Source organism: Apodemus sylvaticus, chromosome 2, assembly GCF_947179515.1.
Source record: "Apodemus sylvaticus chromosome 2, mApoSyl1.1, whole genome shotgun sequence".
In the NCBI taxonomy this organism is placed as follows: Eukaryota; Metazoa; Chordata; class Mammalia; order Rodentia; family Muridae; genus Apodemus; species Apodemus sylvaticus.
The window spans coordinates 4,388,594-4,405,202 of NC_067473.1; the positions used below are offsets into that span (position 1 = coordinate 4,388,594).

General features: G+C 40.5%; 1 protein-coding gene across 11 annotated transcripts in view; it reads left to right on the plus strand.

The window, feature by feature from the left end:
• Kmt2c (lysine methyltransferase 2C) overlaps positions 1-16,609 on the plus strand; it is a 227,668-nt gene that overhangs the window by 195,533 nt on the left and 15,526 nt on the right. For 7 of the 11 annotated variants that reach the window (XM_052172978.1, XM_052172983.1, XM_052172986.1 and 4 more), the window contains 9 exons: positions 3,584-5,296; positions 8,458-8,670; positions 9,342-9,506; positions 10,805-10,946; positions 11,088-11,235; positions 12,951-13,129; positions 13,211-13,347; positions 14,400-14,649; positions 15,962-16,101. In XM_052172978.1, coding sequence (XP_052028938.1) covers positions 3,584-5,296; positions 8,458-8,670; positions 9,342-9,506; positions 10,805-10,946; positions 11,088-11,235; positions 12,951-13,129; positions 13,211-13,347; positions 14,400-14,649; positions 15,962-16,101 — 3,087 coding nt within the window. The remainder of the gene's footprint in view (positions 1-3,583; positions 5,297-8,457; positions 8,671-9,341; positions 9,507-10,804; positions 10,947-11,087; positions 11,236-12,950; positions 13,130-13,210; positions 13,348-14,399; positions 14,650-15,961; positions 16,102-16,609) is intronic. The other 4 variants (XM_052172982.1, XM_052172984.1, XM_052172980.1 and 1 more) reach the window with 4 other exon arrangements.

A 16,609-nucleotide genomic window follows, 5' to 3' on the forward strand; every position in this document is an offset into this window, starting at 1 on the left:
CCTCCATGTTTTTACCTTTACCTTATTTTTTCTTTGTTTTGTTTTGTTTTGTTTTTCGAGACAGGGTTTCTCTGTATAGCCCTGGCTGTCCTGGAACTCACTCTGTAGACCAGGCTGGCCAGGAACTCAGAAATCCACCTGCCTCTGCCTCCCAGAGTGCTCGGATTACAGGCCACCACTGCCCGGCTTACCTCATCCTTAATAAAACTTAAGATACAGCATTTGAATCACTCTGTGATTTTTTTTTGTCATAGCATATTTTTATGTTTATCTCCTATTTTGCTCTTAAGAATTACCACTGAACTGAAGATTAGAGCTGTAGTTCAGTGGTACAGTACTTGTCTAGCATGTGTGAGAAACTAAGTTCCCTTTGAGTGCCTTCAGAACAGTGACACAAAAGAAAAGAGGGAGGAAGAAAAAACTTGGTATACCTTGAAAGGGGGCTTATTTCCAAAAAATGAAACCATGAAGGCCAAAAGGTTGTAAAGCTTTAAAATCACTGTAAAAAACAAGTTTAAACTGAAGTGTGCAAGATGAGTTAAGAACTCACTTATAGTTATTTACCTAAACGAATTATTCCCTTAGGGCTCTTATAAATTACTTATTCATTAATGTTTATAGAAGCTTTATCCAGTGTCATTCCAACAGGCTGGGAACAGGGGCACATCACTGTTATCCTAGCTGTGAGAAAAGCCTGAGGTTCCTGAGTTTAGTGCCAGCATATGTAACAATGAAATTCCATCTCAAGAAGAGAAAAGGAAAACAGATACCACATCCCATCACCAATGGTTTGGGATGATTAAAGTTTGGTGCATCTGTTTTTGATTGGAAAAAATATAAAGCAATAAAAGTAATAAAACTGCTGGTACATGAATACAGCTTATATTTTGAGAGTATTACATTAAGCAGAAAGAGGCTATTCCCAATAATTTATATAACATTGAAATGACAGTTACAGAGATGAGTGGTATTTTAGCAGTAACTATGGGGAAGACAGGAAGAGAGTTTGATTCTAAAGAGTAGACACGGGAAACTTTTATTATACTGAAACATTTTCTTGATTATGATATGACTATAATTTTGCTGTGTGCTATTAATTCATAGCAATTGTATACAGAACTTAAACTTTGCCTTTGTTTTAAGTTATAAGTTATAAATAACTCCAAATATTAATATGGAAGTAGACAAGAGATTCAAAATATATTAGTTCATAGAAATAGAAGTGTTCCCTAAATGGTGAACACTCCAGGAAACACCTCTGACTTGTCTTAATTAACCTTGTCTACAACTTGAAGGAATTGTTATCACTACTTGACACTTACAGAGACTGGCGAGTTAGTCTAGGTCATGTGGCATGTTTGCTTATTAGTTAACTGTTACATTAGGGCTTCAAACTCCATGTCTGAGGCAACAACACTGTGTACCTACAACTTGATGATTATACTGTTCTCATTGATTAACAAGCTAGGACCGTTACAGAATGAGAGCTTCTTTTCTCTTTAGATTCATTCTCTGGACCTGTGTTCATTGATGGTAAATATTCTTTGAAGCAGATACTTATATATTTTTAGTTATTTTTCTGCCTTTGAAGAATTGTATTTCAAAAAGGTCTTGCTGAGTAGAAGCAATATAATTTTGATGAAAGCCTAATGTTTCACAAATCAATTGATGAATTCTGTTTATGAGCTAATTATATACTTTAGTTGAAAAATTAGACAGGTACATTCTTACTACACAGTTGCCTCTAACACCCTGAATTCTCAGTAAGAAAGTAGTTTACTATAGATTTTGTATGTGCATACAAGAGAGTAAACATTCATCTTTACACTTACTGGGTATCTTAGTTGATTTTTTTTGCTGGTGAGACAAAAATAACTTAAGAAAGGATTTATTTTGGTTCGAAGTTCCCAGTTTCACACTCCATTACAGTGGAGAAGTTACAATAAAAGCTTGAGGGGACTTTCACATCCCAGTGGTAGTCAGGGAGCAGCAGGTGGTCACATGTACACACCGGTGTTCAGTTCTCTGTTTTATACAGTTTTGGATCCCCTAGCCAGAGAAAAGTCTTGTCCAAATTTAAGATGAGTCAATCTTCCTTCCTTCCTTCCTTCCTTCCTTCCTTCCTTCCTTCCTTCCTTCCTTCCTTCCTTCCTCTCTCTCTCTTCCTTTCTTCCTTTCTTCCTTTCTTCCTTCCTTCCTTCCTTTCTTTCTTTCTTTCTTTCTTTCTTTCTTTCTTTCTTTCTTTCTTTCTTTCTTTCTTTCTTTCTTTCTTTCTTTCTTTCTTTCTTTCTTTCTTTCTTTTTTTTTTTCTCCATTTTTTGAGACAGGGTTTCTCTGTGTACCCCTGGCTGCCCTGGAACTCATTCTGTAGATCAGGCTGGCCTCAAACTCAGAAATCCGCCTGCCTCTACCTCCCAAGTGCTGGGATTAAAGGTGTGTGCAACCACTGCCCAGCTGAGATGAATCTTTCTATATCTGTTAACATAATCAAGGTAATTCCCCACATTCATGCTCAGAGGCTCATCTCCCAAGTTATGCTAGATTATCAAATTGACACTACTAACCATCTTATCAAGAGTGCTCTATCACTGAGTTATAATCCTCACTTGGTGGAAGGGAGGAAGGAATTCCTGCAAGTTTTCCTCTGACCCCCCCATACCCATACAGTGGTATATGTGCACCCACACATACATACATACATACATACATACATACATACATACATACATACATACATACATACAGTAGATTTAAACAGAAGTTTGAAAGAAAAAGGTAGAAGTTATGTAGTATTGGTGAGAAGCCCATACACTTTAATTTTACAAAATATATGCTAGTTTACTTGCGGAATCCAAGAAAGTAAATGTAATTACTATTAAAAGTGCTGGATTAAATGTTAATGCAAAATGTAGATGGTGACTGCTTTTTAAAGGTATGTATATCACTTTGTACCCTTCTTCCCTGATTTTCTAACAAGTAAAAGAATCTACTTAAAAACTTTAAAATAATCACCTCAGAGCTTAGGCATCTTCAGAAAATATAATTTGAATGTGTCACCAATCAAATTTAGGGTTTTGTCACTTTTTTTTTTTAATCTAAGAGTAGAAATGTCATGTGTGCTAAAAATTCTTCTTTTAAATGTCATTTTGTGTATTTAAGAAATGGAATCTTACTAAATGGTTACAATTTTAGCCAAATATCAGTTATTCTAACCTTGTGCATTAGTGTAACTTTTTTGGCATCACACATAACTGGTTTCTTTTTTATTTTACTGCTAGATATGCTATAGTTTTAATAGCATGTGACTTTCATGCTTATTTCAGAAAATTCTTTTTGGATTTTTATGGACATTTAGTATACAAAGAACTTTTACAAGGAAAAAAGCTAACATTTTTGTATGAGTGTCCATGCTCAGATGTCCACAGTGCACATGTGGCTGCAAGTTTTAGGAGTGTTGCTCTCTGCCTCTGCTAAATGGGTCCCAGAGATTCAATTCAGTTCATAGGTCAAAAATTACTAGCCAGTGTTTTAGTATGGTGCCTGTCTTGTATATGGGTGAGTAATTATTCCTTTATTGTTTTAGATTCGTAAACAACAGAAAGAGCATGCTGAGCTGATTGAAGATTATCGGATCAAGCAGCAGCAGCAGCAGCAGCAGTGTGCCCTAGCTCCTCCCATGCTCATGCCAGGGGTTCAGCCCCAGCCACCTCTAGTTCCAGGTGCCACTCCACTCTCCATGAGCCAACCCAACTTTCCCATGGTGCCGCAGCAGCTTCAGCACCAGCAGCACACAGCAGTCATCTCAGGGCACACCAGCCCTGCGAGAATGCCCGGTTTACCTGGGTGGCAATCCAGCAGTGCTCCCGCTCACCTCCCCCTTAATCCTCCCAGGATTCAGCCCCCGATTGCCCAACTGTCTTTAAAAACTTGTACACCAGCCCCAGGGGCAGTGTCAAGTGCAAATACACAGAATGGACCACCACCTCGAGTAGAATTTGATGACAACAATCCTTTCAGTGAAAGTTTTCAAGAGCGAGAGAGGAAGGAACGCTTACGAGAACAGCAGGAAAGACAGCGAGTCCAACTGATGCAAGAAGTAGACAGACAGAGAGCTCTGCAGCAGCGGATGGAGATGGAGCAGCATTGCCTGATGGGTGCTGAGCCAGCCACCAGGACACCTGTTTCCCAGATGCCATTCTATGGTTCTGACAGATCTTGTGACTTTTTGCAACCTCCACGACCCCTTCAGCAGTCTCCACAACACCAGCAGCAAATAGGGCCAGTTTTACAGCAGCAGAATGCCCAACAAGGGTCTGTTAACTCATCCCCAAATCAAACTTTCATGCAAACCAATGAGCAAAGGCAGGTAGGAGCTCCCCCCTTTGTTCCAGATTCACCATCTGCTTCTGCTGGGAGCCCAAACTTTCATTCTGTTAAGCACGGACCTGGGAATCTTTCTGGGTCCAGCTTTCAGCAGTCTCCAGTGAGGCCTCCATTCACACCAGTTTTACCAGGAACACCTCCAGTAGCTCATAGTAATGTCCCATGTGTCCAAGACCCTGCTCTAACGCAGGGACAAAATTATTCAGGATCCAGCCAGTCTCTCATTCAGTTATATTCTGACATAATCCCAGAAGAAAAGGGGAAAAAGAAAAGAACAAGAAAAAAGAAAAAAGAAGATGATGCAGAATCCAGCAAAGCACCATCAACTCCCCACTCCGACTGCGCTGCCCCACTAACCCCAGGCCTCTCAGAAACTACCTCCATTCCTTCAGTGAGCACACCCAGTGAACTCCCTCAGCAAAGGCAACAGGAAGCCTTGGAGCCCGGCCGTGTAACCACTCCAAATGTGGCAGCATGCCAGCCTTGTATAGAGTCAGAAAACAAACTTCCCAGCAGTGAATTCATAAAAGAAACTTCAAATCAACAGACACATGTGAATTCAGAGGCAGACAAGCCTTCTGTGGAAACCCCTAACAAAACTGAAGAAATAAAGTTAGAAAAGGCTGAGACACAGCCATGCCCAAGTCAGGAGGATACCAAAGTGGAAGAGAAAACTGGTAGTAAGATCACAGACATTGAGGCTGGTCCTGTCTCTTCGAATCAGTGTCCTTCCCATCCTGCCGGAACCTCCATTACCAAAGGAGATACAGGAAATGAACTACTGAAGCACTTGTTAAAAAATAAGAAGGCCTCTTCCCTTCTAACTCAGAGACCTGAGGATACATTATCTTCAGATGAAAGTTCTACAAAGGATGGTAAACTGATTGAGAAGCAGAATCCAGCAGAAGGATTGGTAAGTGTCAGTTGTGAAAACAACTGCCTTTGTTTTCTAAGTTATTATAGTAGACTAGTATCAACAAATTACCAATTTTAAAACTATTTTGTAACTTTCTTGCTCAAAGAATCTTTTTTTTGTTTTTATTTTTATGGAACCCTGTTTTTACTTACATTTACAAAATATGAGTGACTCATTTGCTTGTTATATAAAACAAACATACATATCATTATGTGTGCCTTTCAGCTGGTTATCATAACCAAGTTGGACTAATTATAGCAAAGGAAGTATATGTGGATCTTTATTATAAATAAGTGCATAATTTCTATTAGCCTATCTAAAATTTAGAAGACAGCTCCTGTACTTGTCTTGCTTTCCTTGAGTACTCTCAGGGACTTCTGTTATTGGAACTTACTGTTCAGAAAAATAACACGATTTTAGATGTGGATACTATTTCCATCTTTGTAGTTTTCTATGTATCGATATTCTACCCATTTTAAGTGTTAACATTGGATTTTCTTTTCATTTGTATGATAGGCAGTTTTAAATACACGCTTTAAATACAGAGTAACCCCCATTTCAGTGAACTTGATTAAGATGTTTCACAAACAGGAGTTTCTCTGTCTTTGGAATAGGTCTGCTTGTTGCTTTGCTCCTTGTCTTTCATAAGTACCAGTGGTTATTAACGCATTCACACAGCTTCCCTGGGGTGCTGCTCAGTCTGATTTTAGAATTTTTACATGGTAATTGAAGTGCAGTAGAGTTTTTACTTGTCTAAGTTTACAGTTTTAAGAATAATGAGATTTATCATTTTGCAAGTATTGGCTCTCCTTTCTTCTGTTGTCTGTAGAGATTGAGCGTTCCAGCAGTTGTTACTTTTCTCTAATTGGCAGTTGTGGTCTCTTCTTTCTCTTTAATCTTTGAGAGTCTGGTGCATGCAAAGAGTGCATCTTGTGGTGTGTTCTTCCAGTGTTAGAATATGCTCCCTAGGTCCAACCCTTGGCCGCTGACTCCAGGGTGTTTTGTATCTGGGAATACTGAAATCCTCAGCCCTCGGCCCTATGTGCTGCAACTTCTTTTCTCCTATCCTTTCCTAATGTCTTTTACTTTTGTGAAACTTAGTTCTGAAATCTTGTACCGAGCTCCTGAACTTGGCCAACCACAGATGTGGATGCCGTGCGTTTACTTCATCACACACATAGAAACTACCGTCAGCATATTCACACTAAATGTGCCGTACAGGAATGGTTATGGTACAGGGAAGCAGGCACAAGGCAGGCATAAAACGCAGAAACTAAGGTATTAGAGTGAGCATGAAGTGTATGCTCTTGATCCTTGTGATTAAAACAACAGAAACCATTTAAAGCTGTACATGGTGGTACCTCAGGAATCTCAACACTCAGGAAGTTAAGGCAGGAAGATTACTTCAAGTTCAAGGACAGTCTGAGCTACAAAGTGAACTTTATACAAACTAATAAACAAACAAAAAAATTCAAAATCTTTTGTGATCTTTTATACTTGTCTTTTGAAATGTAGTTGAATTTACTTTGTAGAATAATTGTAAAAATTAGAGTTACTGTCCATAAAGAATCTGAAGGGGCTGAGTTACGCAAACTTAGCGTGCTTGCCTGCTCAGCCTTTCATAAGCCATTTAACAAAATGTGTAGGTCTTTGAGTCCATCAGCATCCATGTGACCCGGGCAGTTTGACAGCGACCGGATTTGTTTGTGCTACTATATTCCTAAATCAGACCGCACTGTTCAGTGCTGTAGGCCTGCTTATAGGATCATCTGGTGCCCTGTTAAGACAGAGATTACTGGTTCATTTGGTGTAAATTGGACCAGAGAATCTGCATCTCTGTTCAGTCCCAGGAGCTGCTGTGTTTCTCTGATACTGCTGTACCCAGTGATCTACCCAGGCAGAGGCAATATAAGACTGCTTCAGCCTCTTCCGTTTGTATGAGTTAAGAAGAAAAAGTAGTAATTTGTAGTAAATGAAATTATATAAAGTTTAAATTTGTTCATGAATTTTAAAAGTTGTATTGGACCATGGCCAACTCTTATAAAAATTATACAGCTGCTTTTGCAGTACTGTATCAAAGCCCATAGTTCACACAGTCCACATGGCTCATAGCTAAAATTATTACCATTTCCCTTTATCTATAATTTGCCACCCATGTGATGTTACTTAGAACATAATCAGCAAATCTAATTTTCAAAACATTCAAAAGTTAAATGCAGAATTGGTTTTACTAAGTTTTTCAATTATACTTGCTTTTAGCAAACCATTGATACTAGTTTTAGAAATAAGAAGGCATGAAAAATATTCCTGTATCATAATATTGCTAACCTATGGACTTAGATAAAATCTTTTTTAAGGCCTGTATTACTCTTATATCTTTGTGACCATGAAAGCAAAAGGAAAGGAAAGGGCTAGAGACAGAGATGGCTTAGTAGTTAAGAGAATTTAAAATTCTCAGAGGACCTCTAATAGTGGCTGATAACCATTTGTAGCTCCAGCTTGAGAGGATTCAGTGCCCTTTTCTGATTTTCACAAGCACCAGTCATGCATATGGTATCTATACATTGTATACATATAGACAAGACACTCAAATACATTAAATAAAATAAATAAACCTTTTTTAAAAGCAAAGGAAAATTAAATTGCTGTTATCTGTATACACAGCCATTACGGTTTATTCAGATGTAGCTTTCGACACTAGCCTGAGGGCCAGCATGACATCTTAGTGCTTTCTAGCTGCCATTCTCTCACCTCTGGTGCATGAGCTTCAACTGTCCCTGGGAACCTGGGAATTGGCTCCACATCTCAAAGTACAACATTTCCTAGTTCTTAAATTGTCAGAAGCCGCCCATTCGTCTGGCATGCTGCCTTCCTGGGCTCTGCTTACATAGTGAGGAGCTGTACTCCATTCCTGTTTCTAGGAGTACTGCAATTTCCTAAGCTGCTAAGGCTGGCAATTTTTCATACTTTAATATACCTTAATGCAGAGGGAAGAGGGGACAGTTATTTTCAGAAAACAGCTTTACTCTGTAACTTCCCTCTTTAAGATGGAATGCCATGTTAGAAATTTGAGTCACAAGTTGGAGCTGGTCTAGCATGAACTTAAGAATCAAACATGTGGGAAGTTACTTACTTCTTAACCTTTCCAATTACATTAGCAAACTTTGGGGGCTCAAATGCAAGGTGGTTTTGGAGGTGGCAACAGCCAGTTGCCAAAAACAGATGGAGGAAGTGAGACCAAGAAACAGCGAAGCAAACGGACTCAGAGGACGGGGGAAAAAGCAGCACCTCGCTCAAAGAAAAGGAAGAAGGATGAAGAGGAAAAGCAGGCTGTGTACTCCAGCTCTGACTCCTTCACCCACTTGAAACAGGTGAGCTGTCAGAACAGCCCTTTGCCACTTCCAGGAGGGGAGAGAGCAAGTGTTGCCTTTTCAGGCCTAGGAAATGGAAGTTTTCACCTTATTACAATTAGTTTCTAATTAAAATAGGGAGAAAGGACAAGGAACCTAATAGACTCTGTTTGCTAGCAACCCCACACTTTATCCTATTGGCATTTGAGATTTACATTCTAGTAGGTAGATTTGTAGGTGATGGTCAAGATTTACATATGTTCAGAAGGAGCGGCCTCTACACCAGGAACCTTTGTATCCCCCATTTCTTGTGACTCTGGACCCAAAGAAATGCAGCCATGGACTCTCATTTAAACTCTCATTGCTCATTGCAAGCAAAAATGGGGAGGGACACGCCTCCCCCTCGCGGTTCCCATTGGCAGTACCTGGCCTCCACTCTTGCTTGGTTCTTACTGAGCAAAAATAAAGAGCACGTTTTTCTTGTGAGGCACATGATGGCATCTCTTTAACAGATGGGAATAAAACTTGTTTGATGTATATCCCAGAGATTCTGTAGTTTCCAGCATTTTGAATCTTGAGATTTTTAAGTCTTATTTTTCACAATCTTTATTTGACTTCAGGTCTTAGAAAGCCTAGAAACACTTCCATGTTTGTTAATCATGTACATTACTTTTAAATGTGTTTTTTAATAGCAGCTCTCTCTGCTCCCTCTAATGGAACCGATCATTGGAGTGAACTTTGCGCACTTTCTTCCTTATGGCAGTGGCCAATTTAATAGTGGGACTCGACTTCTAGGAGCTTTTGGCAGTGCCGCCCTTGAAGGGGTCTCAGACTACTATTCTCAGTTGATCTACAAGGTATGTCTCTTTGCCAGGGTGCTGCCTTGCTTCAGATTGGAGAGCATCCCACCGCTGGGGAGTGTGGCTTAACTTTGCATCTAGTTTACATAAAGTCTCCAAGATACACTGAAACTTAGGTTCAACTAAAAGATTAAAAATATATCTGGTTAAGTATTTCTAACATGTATGCTTCAAATTTCTAAGAGATGAGAACACAAATGGTAGAAAATATCCATTATATCCTTTCTGTAGTAAAGGAAACACACTTTTCCTTATAACCTTTGTTAACTCTTAAAATGACGGTACATAGTGGAACTAAAAAGTATGGTTAGCTTTTACCTCGGAAAATGAATTTTAAAAACTTTAATATATTTCATTAAATAATTTAGGTGCTAATTGAAATTATGCACTAATTCTTAGGTTACCAAAAGAGCGTAAGTCAGTCAAGGTAGTAGTATCTTTTAAATATTTTTATGATTACTTCAGAAGATCACTTCACTTTGCATCTGACCTATACAAAACAATTATTTTGAAAAATATGTGAGTGTCTGTTTTCCTGGTGACTTTTCTTTTGTTACTAAGATAACTGTCTCCACATTCCCTTTGTTGTCTTCATGGCCTGTTCTTCAGTTAGCCTTCCTCAGTTCAGGCTGCTTGTTAGTGTTACTCTTGTAGCCTCCCCTTGCACTGCACTATTATGTGTAGTTATTACAGGTGACGCCAGCGCTCCTGGGGAAACCAAGCCATAGTGAAAAATCAGTGGCATATGTCAGGCTGAGAGAGAACTGAAAGTGAACTGGATTTGTTAGTATATTTGGTACCTTTAGTCTTATTTTTTCTCTCTTTTTGCTTCTTTTAGAGATCTTGGACAGTCCAGGTTCTCATATCTGAAATGTTAACTATGTTAAAGACAAATTCTGTATTTTCACATTTTAATAAAAATTGAATAAAGGAACATTTAACTACCTTTTGCAACTTAATCAATTTTAAAACTGCTTTGTATTGGTTGTGATGATGAAAGCTGAGAAGAGTTACACAAAATTAAGTATAACAAAATTTGGGTTCTTCATTTCAAAGCTGAGGCTCAAGCCGGGCCGAGTGGGCCAGTGGGGGACAGCATTCTATTCCGATAGCCTCAGGGCCCTCCCTGCAGATATGTATTTTTGTTCTTGTGCATTTGGAACTGGAGATGCCTCCGGATTATGTTTCGTATAGCCTTGCTTCCTCATGCTAAAAATTCACAGAATTAGGATTTAGCAAGGTCAATGCATATTTGCTCAGTAGCATATAATTTAAAATTTTTTGGTCTCCTGCAGCAGAATAATTTAAGTAATCCTCCAACACCCCCTGCCTCTCTTCCTCCTACACCACCTCCTATGGCTTGCCAGAAGATGGCAAATGGTTTTGCAACGACTGAAGAACTTGCTGGAAAAGCTGGCGTGTTGGCGAGCCATGAAGGTATGATAATAGCATCCACATCTCACAGCTCAGAGGGTCTGCCCTTGAGAACTGTGTGTACTGATGTGTCTGCAGAGCTGAACTTTCCATCTGGGTCTGTTTTGCTCTACATACTTTGATTCTATTTGTTTGCTTTTGCAGTTGCCAGAGCTTTAGGACCGAAGCCATTTCAGCTGCCTTTCCGACCTCAGGATGACTTACTGGCTCGAGCTATTGCTCAAGGCCCAAAGACAGTGGATGTTCCTGCCTCACTTCCAACACCACCTCATAATAATCATGAAGAATTAAGGTAGAAGCCACTTTTTAAATGTGTGTGTGTGTGTGTCTGTGTGTCTGTGTGTATGTGTTGTGTGAATATAAGTCTGAGCACCATATACATACCTGGTGTCCACAGAGGCCAATACTATAGAGCATTGGCTTTCTGGAACTGCACTTCCAGGTTCTAAGTACCCTGTGCACTGGGAATTAAACCTAGGTCTCTGGAAGAGCAGCCAATGCTTTTAACCACTAAACCGTTTCTCCCAGCAGCAGAAGCTACGTTTTAAGAATTGGTTGGTTCTTTTAAAAATGTGCTTAGGATTTGGCAATAGTATATAAAGGCATTTAAGGTATAAAGTACTCTTGAATACAAACTGCCAACGCATTGTTACTGTTGAAGTGAAATTAATTTGTGAATTTTTAAAGTCATATAATTTAAGCAGTATATACACCATAATAATCAAATAGACATTAATGGTTATAGGAAAACTTTACATAAAATATTTCAGAGGTTTTATTTTCTAAACTCTTCATGTAATTTGTTGGACTTATTGATATTTACAGACATCTAAAATGAGGTATCAGCCATCATAGATACCAGAGATATCATGGAAAAGAATAGCTCTAAGCTGCAGGAAGCTCACCCCCAATTTCTATTAGTTCTTTGTACCCAAGAATCTTACTGGGAGAATCAGCTTCCCTTAGTAGATAAATTTACTACCCAACTAGTTAATAGTATGTATGAACTTCTTTAGAATTTTATTCTTTTATGGAAAATATGGTGAATCCCTGTGTTCTGAGATGTCCATTTAATCTAAGTCTCTTTATTAATGAGAAAACTTTACACAGCAGCAACAGGATAGATGTTTCTATAGCTACATGGAAGTATCACTTATGGTTTGGAATGTAGGGTCTCCTTTCTTTCTTACCTTACAGTTAAGAATTCCTAACTGTCAATAGAATGCAGCTCTTTCCAGCCTGTGAATGTGAATGTGGTAATCCAGCACAGGTGTCTTTAATCCCTGGACTTCACATGACTGCCCAGCAGCTTGTCCCAGGTCTCCTGCAGTGTGTGTGGGAGAATGGTAGATAGAAGGTCCGAGGCCACGGTCCACACATGCAGCTTAAGGCCCCACCATCTCCTTGGTGAACTAGAGCCTTGACTGAAACAAGGGGGTCTGTTCCCTTCATTGTTTTCCACTGTTTGTTGGTTAAGAGAGTAGAGTGCCAACCACACCACAGTCGCTGTGTTCTCCTTCATCTTGCTACTGTCCACAGCGACGACAGGGTAGATGTATCTGTGGTTCCATGGAAGTGGACTTGATATAAGCTTGACAGTTCGGCACAGCCTCCCTCTTAGTCTCAAAAATGTCACTTTCTCATGCTATGGTGTAGTCTATTTCCCTCTTGGAGGCCTTTACATTTCAATCTACAGCTTTTTCAAAAGAATAAGCATTTGTACTGTTTTATAGGTAAGCTTATTTACTGTGTTTTCATAATTGATCCAGCTGCTGTTTTGTTGTTGCTGTTGTGTGAGTACTTTCCTGGGTGCCATGCGTGGGGCTGATCCAGCTGCTGTTTTGTGGTTGCTGTTGTGAGAGTACTTTCCTGGGTGCCATGCGTGGGGCTGATCCAGCTGCTGTTTTGTGGTTGCTGTTGTGAGAGTACTTTCCTGGGTGCCATGCGTGGGGCTGGTGAGGAATCCTAGTCAGGTTGCACACTGTGATGGATGTGCTCCTCTTTCAGGATACAGGACCACTATGGCGACCGCGACACTCCAGATAGTTTTGTCCCCTCATCTTCTCCTGAAAGTGTGGTTGGTGTGGAGGTGAACAAGTACCCAGATCTGTCGCTGGTGAAGGAGGAGCCTCCAGAGCCTGTACCATCCCCCATCATCCCAATCCTCCCCAGCACATCTGGGAGAGGTACGTGCAGCTCGGCCTACCCAGTTACTGTTGTAAATATTCTGACTGCGAGAGCTCTAATGTTCTTCTCTCCCCCTTTAGATTCAGAATCAAGAAGAAATGACATCAAAACTGAGCCAGGCACTTTATTTTTTACTTCACCTTTTGGTTCATCCCCAAATGGTCCCAGATCGGGTCTTATATCTGTAGCAATCACCCTCCATCCTACAGCTGCTGAGGTAAAGGATGACATTGCTTACGCTGGGCAGTGTGTGCCATTGTTAAACCTCCATCAGTGTTGTGCACGGAAGCAGTGCTGGGGGGAGGAGAGGGGATGCTCTAGACAGCCAGACTGTTCTTGAGTACTATTTACTATGAGCTTTATTTGGATCTAAGCTAAGCAAAAAACTGGAGCTAAGAGTTCGTGTGCTCTTGTAAAAGAAGGTGTGCTTTGGACAGCTCTAGAAAAAAGCATTTCCACAACTGTCCATGTTATAAAAGTTAATATTCCTCTTGCTCCCTTGCTCCTCTCTTGGTCTTCCCTTCCTGTTCCCACTCTCCCCTCCCTCCCCCACCCTCCACGTGCTCACGGCCGGTCTCTACTCCTCTGCTTCTCTACTCTCTCTGCCTTTCTCTGCCTCTGTTACCCTCTTGACTCCCCTCCCCCATGCCCTGAATAAACTCTATTCTGTACTAAGAAATAAGTAAATAAATAAATGTTAACCATTAAAAAACCATAGTCAATAATATGGTTTTATTAACCATTAAGTCAATAATAATAGTCTACGAAAGCAGTAGAAACATTCTACAGGCAGCTTATGACAAAAGCACCAATGATCTATCAAGGATTTGTTTTAAAAACTCCCAAGTTTTATAAAGATATTTTATTGGCGATCAGACTTACAGTATTACACACACACTATATATATAAAATATTTACATACATATAAAATGTTTTAGTGTCAGCAGATAGAGCCTTAGCTGCACTGTTGAAGACCGTGCTGGCCTGTTGCCAGAGCTAGGCCTACTCACCTCCTCTGACCACATCCTTTGGCTGTCAGATACCGAGGCAGATGGAATAGCTGGCTTACTGTGAACAGATGCCAGAGCCAGTTGGAACTCTGAAGATTTCTATTTATGAAGGCTTTGTATATTACTTCATGAGAATAAATTTATTGAAGTTTGAATAAAAGTATTTGGGTTCTTTTGTCCTGTATCATGAAGATAGCATTATCCTAAGTGATGCACTCTTCTTCTAGGTGAGTAACACAGTGTTTACTTTGTGTTTTAGAACATTAGCAGCGTTGTGGCTGCGTTTTCCGACCTTCTTCACGTGCGAATTCCTAACAGTTATGAGGTTAGTAATGCTCCAGATGTTCCATCCATGGGTTTGGTCAGTAGCCACAGAGTAAACCCAGGTTTGGAGTATCGGCAGCATTTGCTTCTTCGTGGGCCTGCACCAGGATCTGCAAATCCTCCCAGATTAGCAACCTCTTACCGGCTGAAGCAGCCTAATGTACCATTTCCTCCAACAAGCAATGGTGAGCCAGTGAGCTTTTTGTTAACCCCAAATCCATTCTCTGTTAAAAAGTTAAGCCTGCTCATTTTGAAATTTTGATTTACAAGTAATAGGCAATGTGTTGGTGTGTAGTCTTTGATAAGTTAACCTTCTCTGGCTGTTGTTTTCTGTACTGTAATGTGAATTTCTATGCTCTGGCCTATGGCAGCAAGACTGACTCTAACTCTCTGTTCAAGCTATTCAAAGACTTAGCTTGCCCTTTATCAGATCCTGTTCTTTGAATCCCTGAGCCACTTGCTGCAGCTGGCCTGCTCCATGTGGTACAGGTGAAGCCATAGGTAGTGCGTTGTTCTTCTGTTCTGCTCAGCTGCTGTTGCTATCACTACCTCTGCTTGCCTTTGCACACCCTCTGTAGGGCATATTTCTTCCCACGGGAATGCCTGGTCCCCAGATGAGAACCAGCACATCTTCCTTCTGCCTGCCATGACGTTGCTTTCCTTCTGCTCACTGGCACCTCCTATGCCAGCCCCACTCCTCACCCCTCTCATCTCCTGGATTCCTTGTAATATTTTTGTCTTCCCTAAACTTATACTAGAATCTAGCTCTTTCTCATCTTTGAACTCTTTTTGGCTTTTTGATTTTGGTTTTTTGGAGACAGGGTTTCTCTGTGTAGCCCTGGCAGTCCTGGAACTCACTCTGTAGACCAAGCTGGCCTCGAACTCAGAAATTCGCCTGCCTCTGCCTCCCAGAGTGCTGGGATTACAGGCGTGCGCCACCACTGCCCAGCCTGACCTCTTTTTGAAAATTGCCTATGTTAAAGTTTTAAACTCTGCAGTCTTAGCTGCGGGCTGCTTCTTTCTTGTTTCCCCTAGCATTTATTTTCTGACTTGAGCTCCACCCTTGTACCCCAGGAGAGCCCCCTCAGTGTAGTCTTGCTCTTCTGAACCCTTGGAAAGTGCCTTGGCTTTCACTTGTCTCTGATGCTGTAAATCACATAAGTCATTTGTACTGTTGCTCCTCATTTCCCATAGAGCTCGCAGTATGACCTTCTGTCAGGAAGTGCCTCTGTGCTCCCTTGGCCATGAGGATCTTGGTGCTTTGCTCTTGTTTGATTCTTGTGCTGGCCTTCTTTTCCTTGGGAGTGGGTGTTTTCCTTTATTTGTACTTCATTGTCAGATACTAGATTCCCTGCCACTAGAGCTCAGACATTTTTATTAAAGCATGCTATAAAGTAAGTAACCCATGTTGTAATTGATTAACATAGTTTAATTTTCTAATGTGTGCTACCTGAATCTGTGGTCAGTTTTAAGTGCTAACAGAAGTCCATTCCTTAGGTCTTTCTGGGTATAAAGACTCTAGTCACGGTACAGCAGAAGGTGCATCGCTCCGACCACAGTGGTGCTCCCACTGTAAGGTGGTTATTCTTGGAAGCGGTGTGCGGAAGTCATGCAAGGATCTGACCCTTGTGAACAAGGTACTTTACTTTTCTTCCCATGACCCAGTCCTACCTCTGTTTTTGCCAGTGACTCCTGCATCGGGATAAAGTGCTTCATGGGATGTGATACTGGTTCAGCTTCAAGCCAAATAGCTATAGCACACTGTTAAATTGTTAATGATAAGGAGCACAGTTTTAGAATGCAGTAAGATATGGACAGTGTAGTTTCTGCTTTTTTTATTCTTCCAAACTCTTTGTCTCTGTATCTAGCCCTGTCCTAGGCCAGGCTAGCCTTCAACTCACAGAGATCTAGCTTCCTTTGCCTCAGAAGTGCTGGGATTAAAGCCATGCACCACCATGCCCAGCTCTGCATTAGTGTTTAGGTAGAAAATTATCATAGGGTGAATATTGGGACAGTGTCATCACATTTGGAAGATATAGAACACTCACTTTTGAATGTCACCTGAATATTGGGACAGTGTCATCACATTTGGAAGATATAGAACACTCACTTTTGAATGTCACCTGAGGTCCCACACATTTCCCT